A 14,017-nucleotide genomic window follows, 5' to 3' on the forward strand; every position below is an offset into this window, starting at 1 on the left:
GGGTGGGCGGAGGCCGGGCACGGCGCTGCGGGAGGCGGGACGGGCTCGGAGGAGCGGAGGGAGCCGCTGCGAGGGGCGCGGGGAGCGCCCGGCCGGAGGGGCCGTGGGTGAGACCTCGGGGCCGGGGCGGCGCGGAGGGGCTCCGCACCCCCGCGTCGTGCCTCCTCCCGGAGCGACGGCGGGCCCGGCCGGCTCTTTGTCCTGGGGCCGAGCATCCCCTCCCTTGTGCTGTCCGAGGGCGACGAACTCCGCCCTGCCGGCGGCGGAGGCGCGGACGCCCGTCTCCCCCCCGGGGGCTCGGGGGTCGCGGCTCTCCCGTGCCCGCCAGGGCACCCCGGGGGGCTCTCCCCGCCATGGCCTTCACCTTCGCCGCCTTCTGCTACATGCTGTCGCTGGTCCTCTGCGCCGCCCTCATCTTCTTCGCCATCTGGCATGTGAGTACCCCGCGGGGGCCCTCAGCAGCGGCCCCAGCCCCGGGGGGGGGCCGTCGGGGGGCAGGCGGAGCGGGAGCAGGGGCGGGGGTCTCCGGCGTGGGCAGGGCGGGCAGGGCCCCTGAGACCGCCGTGGGGATATATACACGTATATCTGTGTCTAGTTAAGTTTTTACAAACGTACGTCAAGGGAAGCGCTTCCGTGATAGCTTATGAAGAATACGCTTGTTTGTGCTTCTGGGAAGTGCTCGCACCCTGAGCGCCGTGGTAGCGTCGTGCGTGTGGAGAACTTGGCCGCCGCTGACTTCCCTTGGCATAAAGGTGCCCGTGCACCCAGCATCAACCCTGCTAACGCCGGAGCTCTTCGAGGGACGTGGCTTTTGTTGCCCAGGAACAGAGCGCTGTCAAGGAGAAGCCTCCACGTATCTAGAGGCGAAGCAGATCTTTCCTTCAATAAGTACCACGCCGACAACTTTCTTAAAAGTCGTGTTTGAAGTTGAAACTTTGTCAGCCTTTGTGATGCGTGAACTGGTGTTTCGATTCCTTCTTCACCAATTTCACTTGAAAGCGGTGGTGTTCATTCCCTGCTGTATGCAGGGGTGGCTATGATAGAAGTGTGTAACTTAATATATGTTCGTTTCCACAATGATGAAATTATCCATATGCACGATTTAAAGTTCTCTTATGTGGTTACATAGTGTGGAATTATTTACACTATGTCTTGTACGTCTTTGTATATCACACAAAGAACTTTGTGCTGTAAACATTCAGGGGGGAGCAGGATAAGCTGAAACAGAGCTCAACCGATCCAGGTTGGATGGCACTTTGAGCAACATGATCTAGTGGGCGTCATCCCTGCCCGTTGCAGGGGGCTTGGAGCTGGATGATCTTTAAGGTCCCTTCCAACCCAAACCTTTCTACGATTCTGTGAATGGCTTTGCATATCCTGATGGAATAAGATTTAAAAAAAAAAAAGAAAAAGAAAAAAAAAAAAAGAAAAAGCAACAACAAAAACTCCTTTAACTAACAAACAAGGAAGAAAGAGAATTTATTTTTATTATAACATGAGTAAAGCTGCTAGCTTAGCTATATGTAAGCACGTTAGAGGTAGGAAGCAGTCCCCTGAGAGGATTCTTTGAAATCTAATTGTTCTGAACAGTTAATGGTGCAGTTACAAAATTTTTCTTATTAATGAAATGACAAAAAATGCGATGGTGATGTCGTGTACTGCAAAGACTGAAAAGGATCTCTAGGAGTCAGCTACTGTACTCCCACTCTTTGGAAAAAAAGGGGTAGTACAATTTAGATGATTACTCATGTTTCCTTCTTTGCTTTTCCACAAACCATAATGTCTCCCAAAGGGATAATTCTGCAGATTCTTCAAACCAGTTAGAGTTAAAAAGTGTTTTCTAAGTGTTTGCTGAATCTCTTTCTACAAATTGCACTGTTATTTCTGTAATTGCTAACACAATTTTAATATTTTTTATATATTTGAAGTCTGTTACTATGTTTCAGCAGTTGTCTTTTTCCTGGACTGAAGTTGTTGTTGGCTGAAGACATACGGTATGTCTAGCAAATGGTGCAAATTATTTTTCCATACATAAGTCAGTGTAGTCACTGCAAATTTAGTGAAACATTTTTCAACTTTCAGTCTGTAAACCCATGGAGAGCAATCCATTATTTACAGAGATCTGTAAGAAGTAAAGAAGAAAAGAAACCCTTTGTCAATAGGCTTATGTGTATGGCGCATGTTTCTCACATCCATTGTAAAATTATTGAGGGACTGAAATTGAAAATGGCTGGAAACACCATTCTACTGTAATAGAGCAAGCATTGGTACTCCTGTTATAAATAGATAATCCTATTGAAGTGCGTGGTTTGTGTGAAGGTCATAGAATAACAGATAGAACACCCTGCTAGAACAAATTTTCAAGCATACCTATTACAAAACAATTTCTATTGTCCTTTCTATAAGAACTGTTATAATTTGGTTCCTGATTTCTTCTTAAATGTAGTCTGACATGTAGCTTATGTATTGAGTCATAGGAGTTTCTTTTACCTTAAACATCTCATTGTGAAAATCTTCCCAGGAAACAAAACTCCTACTCTTTCCCTGCAACCAGATTTTCATCTTTATTTTTTTCTGTAATATATTTGCAAGGGACAGTTGACATATTTTAAATAGTTTCTCATAACGGCAGCGGAGGATTTAAAATATTACATTTTTCTGTTAAAATGCTTTTTTTTTCTTTTTAATGTTTTGTTACTAAGAACAAAGTGCTGATTAATCTGAGCATCTCATCACATTGAAAGATTACAGGGTTCTAAGACTGAACCTGCATTTACATTTTGTATGTTGTTTTATTTTGTATGTTATTTTAAAGGACAAGTATAAAATGCAACATTTGGACTTCATGTTGTTCAGACCAGAATCTGACTGAAATTTGGGCAGTTATTTGGAATGAATTAACAGTGGCTCAAATAAAATCTCATTTTCTTCCTACTCAGTAGTCAGATGGATTTTATAAGAGTGATAGTTTTTATTACTATAGATGTAATAGGTTCAATAAAAGCTTCTGTGGTGTGGGAATTTCTCAAACGTATAGATTGTTCAGTGATCACATTACCTCCATCTGTAATGACACAATACTAAAAAATCATGTAGAAATCTATACTTTTGTGTCACTGTTGTGGAAAAGTGCTAGAGAATTTAGTAGAGAATGGTGATCTTTCTGCTTGGTTTCTTCTAACAATCCTGTGGAATTTAATAAAGCCTTACATTCCCATTACAGAATTATATAGGCTGTTTCAAACATTATATAGGCTGTTTCTGTTGTTTGGAGTAAACTTTGCATAACTTTATGAATTAGATGTTTCAAAATTTAATAAAACTTTTTCGTCTGAGGTCTAAATGTGTTGTGTTTGAGTTCTCATAGCTACACAGTTTAGTAAAGTTGATTGTACTTGAAGCAATATTCGCCAAATGTGTATCAGTTAAATGAAATTGTCTTCAAAAGAAGTTAGCGTCAAAATGCTAAGAAAACTTCAGTGAGCAAATATCTTGTGAGGGGAAAAAAAAAGATATACACGCATAGAGATACTGCATGTGACTGTAAGCTGTTTCAGAAATGAAGTTTCGATAGCACTTTATTTGCATTACTAGCTGTGGTATCATTTACATGTATATTGACCAAGGTGTCCTCTCTGTTAGACTAATACAGCTGAGCGTATTTTGGTGGGGTCGTGTGGTACAGCTAACAGCAGGATTTGGTCTGTCAGCTGCATAATGACATATCTGCACCTGATTGTGCTGTAAACTCAAGAACAGAACGTATGGCCTTCTTACTAAACATCACAGACACTTTGTTTTGCTATCTTCAGCTATTCTTGTTGCTCTTTATAAACAGCATTTTAATTACATAAGTAGTTTTACTCCATTCCTAAACTATTTTAACTAAGATTTAGCATCCTGTTAACATTTAAGCGAGCCACGTCAGGTCTTTTTGAACTCCCAGTAAGATTTGACATACCACGTTCTTTTCTAGTATAGCTCCATTGATGTCAGTTATGTCTGAATTGAAGTTGACTGAAAGTGACCAAATTCTGGTTTATGTGTTGTCACTTAATATAGGACGTACTTGTACAAAGTCCTGCAGTACTATTATTCTCTACAAATACATTGTTTTGGGGTAATCTGACTACATGTAAGAGAGTCCTTCCCTTTCTTCATATTTTAAGATGAAATTATCTGTTTTGAGATTTGTTATTTTAAGGAAAGCTTTATGAAAAGAGCTTTTCAAAGTGTTCCATTTCATAACACCACAACAAAACAAAGTAGTAAGGACATTACTGTTTGAAAAATGAATTCAAATGGTGGGCCATCTCTTTGAACTAATACTAGTGTATCTGTGAATGTGTGCAATTGCTTAATAACCAGTAGTACTTAAGGACTGCCAGAAAGTATTAGGAGTATTAGGCCAGTGAAAAAATGAATGGTGCTGGCCTAAGGAGTTGTACCACATCAGCTGGGCTTATGCAGTTCTTCAATATAATTGTGAATTCAATTGAGTCTAGAAACAATTGTGTCATGGCAAGAGTAACGTGTGCTGAAATCTGTGATAGTTACTTAAATGTAATAATAAGAAGAATAAAATAGCAGAGTATATATTTTTTGCTTTGTTTATTTATCCTTTTGGAGTTTGAGGACAGTGTTAATGCTGATAAACTACCTTCATATGACTCTGTCCTGAATTAACAGTTACCAGATCACAGTTATATTTAAAACCAGTGGGAGGCAGTGACTGAAAAAAGTATTGTAGGCTAAGATGGACTTTTAGTTTTTAATTAGTTCCATTTTTTTTTGAGAATATCAAGGAAGGAAACCATTGGAAACTATGTGGTGTGCTGTTTCCTCTATTGGCTTTGTTTGTTATGTTTAGCAGATGGCTTAAATTTTCTGTTCATTGTTTCTCATTTACTAAGTGTGGATAATAGAACTGAACTCCAAGTACTGCATGACATCTTTTCACATATATCCATAAAATGTCTTTGCTTTCCAACAGAAGGTGCTATGTACGTAGAAGACGTTGCCACTTCTGTTATTTTTCACTTTATGGTCCTGCTGATGTGGACTGTATTTTATCAGTACTCAATTTGCAGTAGTGTAGGTAGAAAAATTTGAAAGCTCTCCAAGAGTTACATAAATGGAATTTGGTGAATATTCAGTATCTATCTCACTTAGGCTTCCTCATAAAATTGTTAGCTTAATTTTTGATAAATTGTTTAACCTTATTTCTAAAGATAAGTAAAAAGCACACAAGATAATTATTTAAAGCTTGTGCTGATGGCAAATTCACTTGAGCAAAGCACTTTGGCCACAAACTGGTGGCTAGTATATCAGTTTTCTCTGTGTATCAGTAGCTTATTTTATCTGTAACTGTGGTTTGGAGGATAGCTGGCTGTTCTATCAGAGTCCAGTAAAAGAGCTGTAAGCTCACTTGAACCTGTACTTCTCTTCAGCAAAGGCTGCTGGTCAGCTCATTTTAACCTCCTTACAATACTTTAGATCCTGCCTTGAAAAGAAAGTAATTTCCTTACAGACTTGGTTGAGCTTGAATATTCTTTCAGTCATTGAAGTTCAGTTCTGTACTTTAATGAGTCATTAATTCAGTTTTCTGAGAATATCGGATAATTACGTGATTAAAAATAGAATGAAATTAAGGTTTGAGGAGCAGGAACACAAACACTGTTGTTACGTTATACATATTTCTTGAAGAATTTTTCTTCTCTATCTAAGCGACTGAGCACATTGTCCCTGAAGGTTTCATAGTCACGACAGCTTAAGGAATAAGTCTGATGTGTCTGGCTATAACATAGCTTGACAGCTCCCTTACACGTTGCTTTCAGAAGTTAGTCACATTAATGCTGACAGACAGATACCAGGCCAGGCAGCTTAGGCTACTTAACAAAATATGTATTGAAAAGTAAATATATTTCAGTTTAGTCGCCTTGTCATACTTAAGTATTAATTAAAAAATGGTATAAGTCTTTGGCTCTACCACAGATTTAAAAGCTGTAAAAAGATTAAAAAGGATCTCTCTATATACTGGAATTGTCATGATGAGATTTATTTGGAGAAAGGTTTTATATTGTAAATGGTTGGCACTGGTCGTAACTCCAGATGCTTCACAAGTCACAGTGACTCCCTTATCTACATACAATGAATTACTCTGTGGAGTCTTGTGCTTCCCTCCTTCAAAAATGTGCAGAGGACTGTTTCAATGTTATTTGATTGTCACATATCCATTTTGTTTGTTTGTTTTTATTTGTTGTTAATCATAAGGTTAGTTGGAAAATCTACTTACTAAAGGGATTTTATCTCAAAATTGGCAAATAATATATTTGTAGTGCTTTTTTCAATTGCTATGCTTGTTGATAAGCATGGCAATATAGCTGTCGTATTTCATCAGACTGTGAGTGCCACTCTCTTGATTGAGTCTGAGGCATGAGGTTTTAGCTCTTATTACATACATTTGTATATTCAGTCACCAAATACTATGTTCAATCACCCTTAAAATTCAACACTCAGACTTCTGGCTGAGTTGCTTCCCTTGCCCCCTTCACCCCTCCCAGCATGAATGTCCTTCTATCAGAATGTTTTTCAGAAAGAAGAGGAGGAAGCTGAGCAGAGAATGAGAATCTAGATATCTCTTTGACCCGTTCCTCTTCCTCAGTGTCTCTGACATGCAGTTCATTTATAATCAGTGTTGTTGCTGACAGCTAGCGGTGACTCCACCGGGCAAGCAAACTGTGTCTCACAGGAATTAAAAGCAGGGGATACTGAGGGACTTACTGGTTTGTAGGTTGGTGGTTTTGAGAACACATCCGCTTTCTGTGGAAACAAAGAGTCTTTCCAATATGAAACAAGTAAATACTGTTGTTGTTATTGCCATTCTTCAAAGGGATAGTCACCTAACGTCACAGGACAGAGTCTGTTCATGAGGTAAAAGCAGACAAATGTCAAATAGTATTTTATTTACAAGATTAACATGTTCCAGTGTTTTACAGTTGGAAATTCCTTTTTTTTTTTTTTTTTTTTTTTTTTTTTGATTCCTGGCCATGATGCTATTCAGAGAGCAAGGTGCAATTTTATTAACAGGATGGTTCCTGTGTTCCTTGGGTAATAATTACACCTTCAGAAATGTCCCCTTCGTGTTCAAAGAAACAATATCAACTCATAAAAAGATTTAGATTGGGAGAGACTTAGGAAATCACCTAGTCACATCTCTTCTTCAAGGCAGGCCTAATTTCAAAGTTGGGCCAGGCTGCTCAAGTCCTTGCCCGGTTGAGTTGTGAATTCCTCTGCAGACAGAGACTCCACAGCTTTTCCAGGAGCCTGTTCCAGTACTTGACCACTCTCACTGTGAACATGTATTTTATTACACACAGTTGCAACTTCTGTGGGTGCAACTTCTGACTTTTGTCTCTCGGTCTCATGGTGCACACCCCTGAGAAAACCTTTGTGCTGACTTCTGTCAAACCCACCCCGGGAAAATGAACACAGTAATTTGATCTCCTACCCCACAGCCAAAACCACTTCCCTCAGTCTCTCCTTGTGCACGCAACCCTCTTTTGTCCACCAGAATGGCCAGATCCTTTTCTGCTGGGTTGCTGGCAGGCTATTATGTTATGTGTGGATAGTGTGTCCCACGAACAGGACTTTGCAGTTGCCTTGGTTGACCATCATGAGGCTTTCACTGGCCCATTCGTCCAGCTTGTCAAGGCCACTCTGAGTGGCAGCTGTAGCCTCCAGTGTGTCAACTGATCCTCCCCAGCATGGTGTCCCCTGCAAATTTGCTCCATCTGTCTCTCATCTTCCAAGTCATCAATGAAGATGCCAAACAAGACTTGACGCAGTATTGATCCCTGAGTAGCTCCAATCGTAGCTGGGCAGCCCTAATGGCAGACGTTAAACCAGTGACCACTACCGTTTCAGCCTGATGGTGTAGCCAGTTTTCACCTTGTAATCTGCCTATCTTTTCCCTATCTCCCCTGTCTGGGTACAAAATTTTTCTGCTGGGACACAGCATCTCCATCTTGCTTAGTGTTTCACTGTGTGCCCATGAAAACTCAAAGGAACATCAATGCACCTTGTCATAGCAGGACAAGGGTCTGTATATTTTTCTTCACTTCCCATTGAAAAAAAAATGTTACTGTATAAAGCAAGGATTTATTTTAGGAATGTTGTAAAAATTTATATTAAAAGGCGCTGGAAAATCACAAAACATTTATAATGGAAGCAGGTTTTCTCTTTAAGATACTGAAGGACTGCTGAACTTGCACCTACCGTTTTGATAAAGTGAGCACATGAAGCAGAACATAGAGGAGATGAAAAAATGATGCCTTCAAGGAGTTGTTCCATAGAACATTGCCTGGAGCTCCTCACGTATGCAATAGATCATAAAGTACTTTTGGATTGGTTGTGCGTCCTTTCGTATTTCTAAGCTTTTGGAGGCTGTGTCATATTCTAGCTATCAGAGCTAGATTTTATTTTATTTTTTTAATAGAGCTGGAAAACTAAGCACATCATGGGAGTAACTGGAGTCCAATAACTGGGAAGATCTACAGTAAAATGGTGAGAATTAGTAAGTTATAGTCTTTGTAATTATCTGATAACAGTTGCTGTGCAAGTGCCAGGCATTGTTGATAAAGCGCCATTTTTTTGTTGTAATGACATTTGATTTTTGAATGCATTTAAATGCCAGCCATCTTTATGCTATGAGTCACTGTTTCAAGTGTTTGATTGTTTAGTCAATCTTCTGTTGCATTATTATTTTATCCTGTTAAGAGCTCTTGCTAAAGTTATTTGTATCACCATGTAAATATAAACTGTTTTGTACATTCACAGAATGGGTATTTATAACCAAGCATAATGAAGGCTCCATGAAGATCAATTCGACCAAAAATTAATCAAAAACATGTGCTTCAGAGTTGGTCTGCTATTACCTAAACACTATTAGATCCTTTAGAAAATTGATTTGTTGATTTTTTTTAAATGGCAGGTGTGTTTGGATCTATGCTGAAATCTGTCCTTATCCTTAGTCATGCTCTTATAATTAAACTAGTCAGTTTCGTAGCAAGGTATGTGAACAGATGAGGCAAGATAATAGTGTTGCTGTTTGATTATTTTACTCTAAATGCTTGATCCTTCTTACTGGCTGCTGTATCCCTTCCCCTTGCCTTATTTCTGCAAACACAACTTCATTACTGCTGTATCCCTTCCCCTCACCTTATTTCTGCAAAAACAACTGCATTACTACTGCATCCCTTCCCCATGCCTTATTTCTGCAATCACAGACACGTGCCTGGTGTGTGTGTCTGAGCTTCAGAGTTACTTCCTTTAGGTTCTGCCTGGCCTCTTTATGGGAAAGAAAATCTGGGGAGATTTTGAACCTGGTCATTCCTGCCTGATGCCACCTGCTTGAAAACCTCTTATTCTCTTGTCCTGCCTCTTGGTGGTCTAGCTGGGCTTCTGCTGTGCCATTTGCAGGCAGAAAATGCAGATCATCAGCATTTCTGCCTGCTACCCCATAATAGGCTCCTTTCTGAGACAGCATTGGTAGGACCCCATGGTTGAGTAGGTAATGGTTAAGAAAAATGGTGTGGGAAGAAGGAAAGTGGGACTAAGGGAAGTAGGACTCAAGGGAGAAAAATATGAACGAAAGATCAAAAGAGGGTATATGTATGAGTAATAGACAAAAAGAAGGATGATTGAAAATACAAAATTCTTGCTTGGGGAACAATTATTTGAGAAGAGAAGGCTGGCTGAATCCAGAAGGTATGGTTGAATTCAGACGGTGGACATTTTTGGGCAGCCTGTGTAATGAGTCTTCTGTGTGGGTATGGTGTAATACATGACATGCTTGAACAGATTTATTAGCAACAGAACCCAGGTGTGCTTATGCATTTTGTGGGTTTTGGTGAATGTACATAAACCACTGCTAGTGAGAATGGAGAACATGACAGAGGGAAAAGAGGTAGCAGCAGCAATGTGAAACCTGTGAGGAAATGCAAGAGAACTCAACATAAGGAGTGGGGGAAGATACTTCTCTCAAACAACAATTTTTGTACAATAAATTGACACCACTGAGGAGAAAATTGACCTGAAAAAGAGTGCATGTAACAAAACAAAAATCTCAAAATGATGATTTCTAACTATATATATGAATCTTTGAAAATTAAGTAATACAATACATTGGGGTGGGATGATAAGATTGGAAACTTGCTAGAGACAGCAGTAGCCGACTCACAAGTCTCTCATTTATTACTTTTATCTTACTCATATTGAAACAAAAATCTTGTCTTTTGATCTCATTCTCTTACCTCCTTCTTTGGAGCAGATATTTTTTCTAGTTGTATCTATTCTGGTGTATTACTACCCTTTCCCTAAAATTATTCTGCAGAAATATCCTGTTTATTCCTAGCTTTATGATTATCAGCTTTGTGCTGTTAACTAATAGAAAATGTGCTTCAGTTCCTTTCAAGAATAATTTATGAAGCAGAGCTTTGTGACTTTAACATTTCTGTGTCTTTTTACTTCCATTTTCCCCATGCTGTACGTTTGATAAGAATAAAAAGGCAAGTGAAAACATATCGCATGGGAGCACATTACATTTAAGATGGGGTAGATGACAAGCGATTTGTAATTTTGAGGAAAAACAGGGACAGAAGAATACTTCCTCTCGTATCTATAGTTAGCCAGTTATACTGTCTCCAGCCAGAATTAACACACTGTCGGTCCAATGTGACCAGGCTACCAACCTTCCTTTTAGCTTACCTTTCTGGCCAACCTTGTGTATCAAGCCTTTCACCAACCCATGTCTAGCCTGTTCCTGGTTTGGTGTGGAGAAAGCTGGGTAGTGCAGAATTTAGCCTATACATGTACAAGATGTACAAAGCTCTAGTATTGAACCAGTGACATAGAGGTAATGAGCAATACATCTTAGTTGTTTCATTTTTTATTGCACTTCCTTAGCTGGTGTGGCGTTTAGCATAAAGAGAAGCAAGGGCAAAGTAGACCTCTGTCTCTTGTGTTGAAAGATGAGTTCTCCAGTTTCTCCAGAGCCTGGATATAAAATTATGCTGTTTTCTTCTCACCTTGGTTGTTTGAGAGGTCTGGGAATCCACTCTGTAACAGATTGTTTTTCAAGATAGGCCAATCTAACATATCGACTTAGTGCCAAACTAACAAGTGACAACACTCCTGACATGACATGTCAATTTGTTGTTGGTGATGCTAACGGATCTTTGGATTTTTGGTGCTGAACTGAAGAATCAGAATGGTTAGATTCTAATGTGTTTAAGGGGTTTTGATCTTGTTACCTAAATGGAAAAAAATGATTGTTTTAGAAAGTCCACGTGAAATACTCCATTGCGTGTAGGAGGAGGAGAACATACGCAGAGCAGAATATTAGCGGCCTGCTTGCATTGAAAGCACAAGGAGTGTGGAAGATTAGTATTCAGTTCCCTTTGCCGCAGAGAGTCAACCTGTGTTTCCCAGAGCCTACAAAGGTGCTCACATTTTGGGCTCTTTGGGCTGGTGGGGGAAAGATTGTCCTGATGATAGGATTCTCCTTTAACTTTTTGTTGGTAGAAGACAATGCATACAACCATTTGGAAATGCCAACATCAGATGTGCTATTCAGACCCTGACATTAGCTTCCTGACAGACCCATAAAGTCTCCAGAGACAGGTGTCCTGCTAGGTGCAGTGGTCTTGCACTGTATAAAACTCTTGTATGGAAAAGTGAGAGTATGTCTCTTGCCTCAATAATCCCTTCAACGAAATGTGTATTTATGCACTGTAGCAAGATACCAGCAGTGGAATTAACACTGTTTCAAAAAAAAAAAAAAAGTTTCAAAAAAAGACTGATGATTCAGGTGCTCTTGTGAGAGATAGAAGACATGAATTTTAAGTCAATTCAGGCAGATTTTTTTCAACCATGGAGAATGTAATTTAACTTAAGTAATACATTTCCAGGTACAAATACATGTAAGCTTTTTTTTTTCTTTTTTTTTTTTTTTCTCAGAACAATGTGGTGTATTCATCAGTTTTGAAATTAATTGAAAATTTTTGTTTGTTCATTTTTGCTTAATATTATTAACAATATTTTTTGTCCCTTAAAAAATATCAAGAGTTGCATTTCATTCACAGAATACTGCTGCTTTCTGAACTGTTTTTTTTCTTCTGCTTTCTGTTTCACTGTACTAAAAGCAGTACCAAAGTTTTAAAAGGAATGAATTGTGACAAAATAATGAAATCTTAGAGGGGGTGGGGGAAACATGGCACTTTTCACCTTAAAAATTCCTCCTCCACTTGAGGTCTGTTTTGAAACGTGTTCTAGCTGCAGGGAGCAAAACTATTAGCCTATTCAGAAACAGGCTCTGTACAGCTGTATTAGCATCATCTCTCCTGTACAGCTTGCTTGCTTGTCTTTCTCCTCTTAACGAACTGCAGTTTATCTGCACAAAGCTTTTTTTTTTTTTTTCCTGTCTGAATTTCAGCTGGTCTAGACTGAAAGTCAGGGAGTGGATGTACAGTTGTGATACAAGAACAGGTGATCTCTGAACTCTGTAAGTGGGTAATAGGTGGAACTTCTTCCTCTTTCGTGAATGTGAGAGGGTTGGCACATCTCAGTTTCAGGATAGCAGGGGAACATATTTCAGTGATTGTGATGAGAAAGTGAAATCTGTGTCCAGAATCCTGTTGTTAGACAGTAAAACTGTTTCTCCTTGCAGTTGAATGAGGTGATTTTAAAACACCCATTTCATAGCAGTTGTAGAAATCTGTCAATAGATGCTTATCAAATCATCCTTCTGGGAACATCATGTTCCCAACAGAATTTTGCAGCTGCTGAGGTGTTTTTTTTTTCTTTTTTTTTTTTTTTTCCCCGGTGGTTTTGTCAAAACTAATAACAACTGTATTCTTAACATTCAGAAATGAGGTTTACTTTTTCAAATTGTTGTCTGCAGGGTTGCCATTATAATAGCCAGTAATGCACTGAGATAGTAACTTTCCATTCAAAGTACTCAAAACTCTGCACAGTATGCTTGTATTCCTGAAGATAAATTTCCGTCTTTTTCACAACATGGTTGGAGTTTTTCTTTCTTTTACTAATACGTGGACTTCCGAGTGACTGCCAAATGATTATTCTTAGTGGTTTCTCTGCACCTCTCTGCATGCTTGGAGATCTGACCTGGCATAACTGAAACAATACTACTACTTTTGTCCATCTATATGGTTTTTAGTTTTTGTCCATCCACACAGTTTTTGTTTGTGCAGGCGAATACAGTGGTGTGACTGCTCCTGCGGGGGCTCTCCATGGGCCGCAGCCTCCTCCAGGCCACATCCACCTGCTCCACCGGGGGCTCCTCCACGGGCTGCAGCGTGGAGATCTGCTCCGTGTGGGACCCACGGGCTGCAGGGGGACAGCCTGCTCCACCAGGGGCCTCTGCACAGGCCGCAGGGGAACTGCTGCTGCCTGCCTGGAGCACCCCCTGCCCTCCTGCTGCACTGACCTGGGGGGCTGCAGGGCTGCTTCTCACTCCTCTCTCTCCCAGCTGCTGTTGTGCAGCAGTTTTTTTCCCTTTCTTAAATATGTTCTCACAGAGGTGCAAACAACATCCCATATTGGCTCACCTCTGGGCAGCAGTGGGTCCCTTTGGAGCCAGCTGAAACTGGCTCTTATCTACCATAGGGCAGCTTCTGGATTCTTCTCACTGAAGCCACCCCTGAAGCCCCCTGCTACCAAAACCTTGCCACATAAACCCACTACAATAGTATAATCATATCTCTATATTTCCATAGGTAGATGGGAAAGCCTTTTGAATTGTGTTTGTGGAATAGAGACTGCATGTTTTTAATTTTACATAAGAAATTTCTATTGGAAAAGACTTAGGATCTGGCTTAAATACTTCAGAAGTTGCAGTAAGATTTTAATGACTGTTAAGTTATCTTAAACATCCAGTTAGACCTTAAATAGTTTAAGTTGTATTGGCCTAAATGTAATACTGCCTTACTAATGAAAT

The 14,017-nt window shown here is 39.9% G+C and overlaps 1 protein-coding gene across 1 annotated transcript in view; it reads left to right on the forward strand.

The window, feature by feature from the left end:
• The first annotated feature begins 14 nt into the window (after positions 1-14).
• The window catches only part of CNIH3 (cornichon family AMPA receptor auxiliary protein 3), a 50,531-nt gene continuing 36,528 nt past the window's right edge, over positions 15-14,017 (forward strand). The window contains exon 1 of the mRNA XM_048057704.2: positions 15-434. Within this exon, the coding sequence (XP_047913661.1) occupies positions 354-434 (81 nt within the window). The 5' untranslated portion in view covers positions 15-353. The remainder of the gene's footprint in view (positions 435-14,017) is intronic.

This window comes from Anser cygnoides, chromosome 3, assembly GCF_040182565.1.
Source record: "Anser cygnoides isolate HZ-2024a breed goose chromosome 3, Taihu_goose_T2T_genome, whole genome shotgun sequence".
NCBI classification, from domain to species: Eukaryota; Metazoa; Chordata; class Aves; order Anseriformes; family Anatidae; genus Anser; species Anser cygnoides.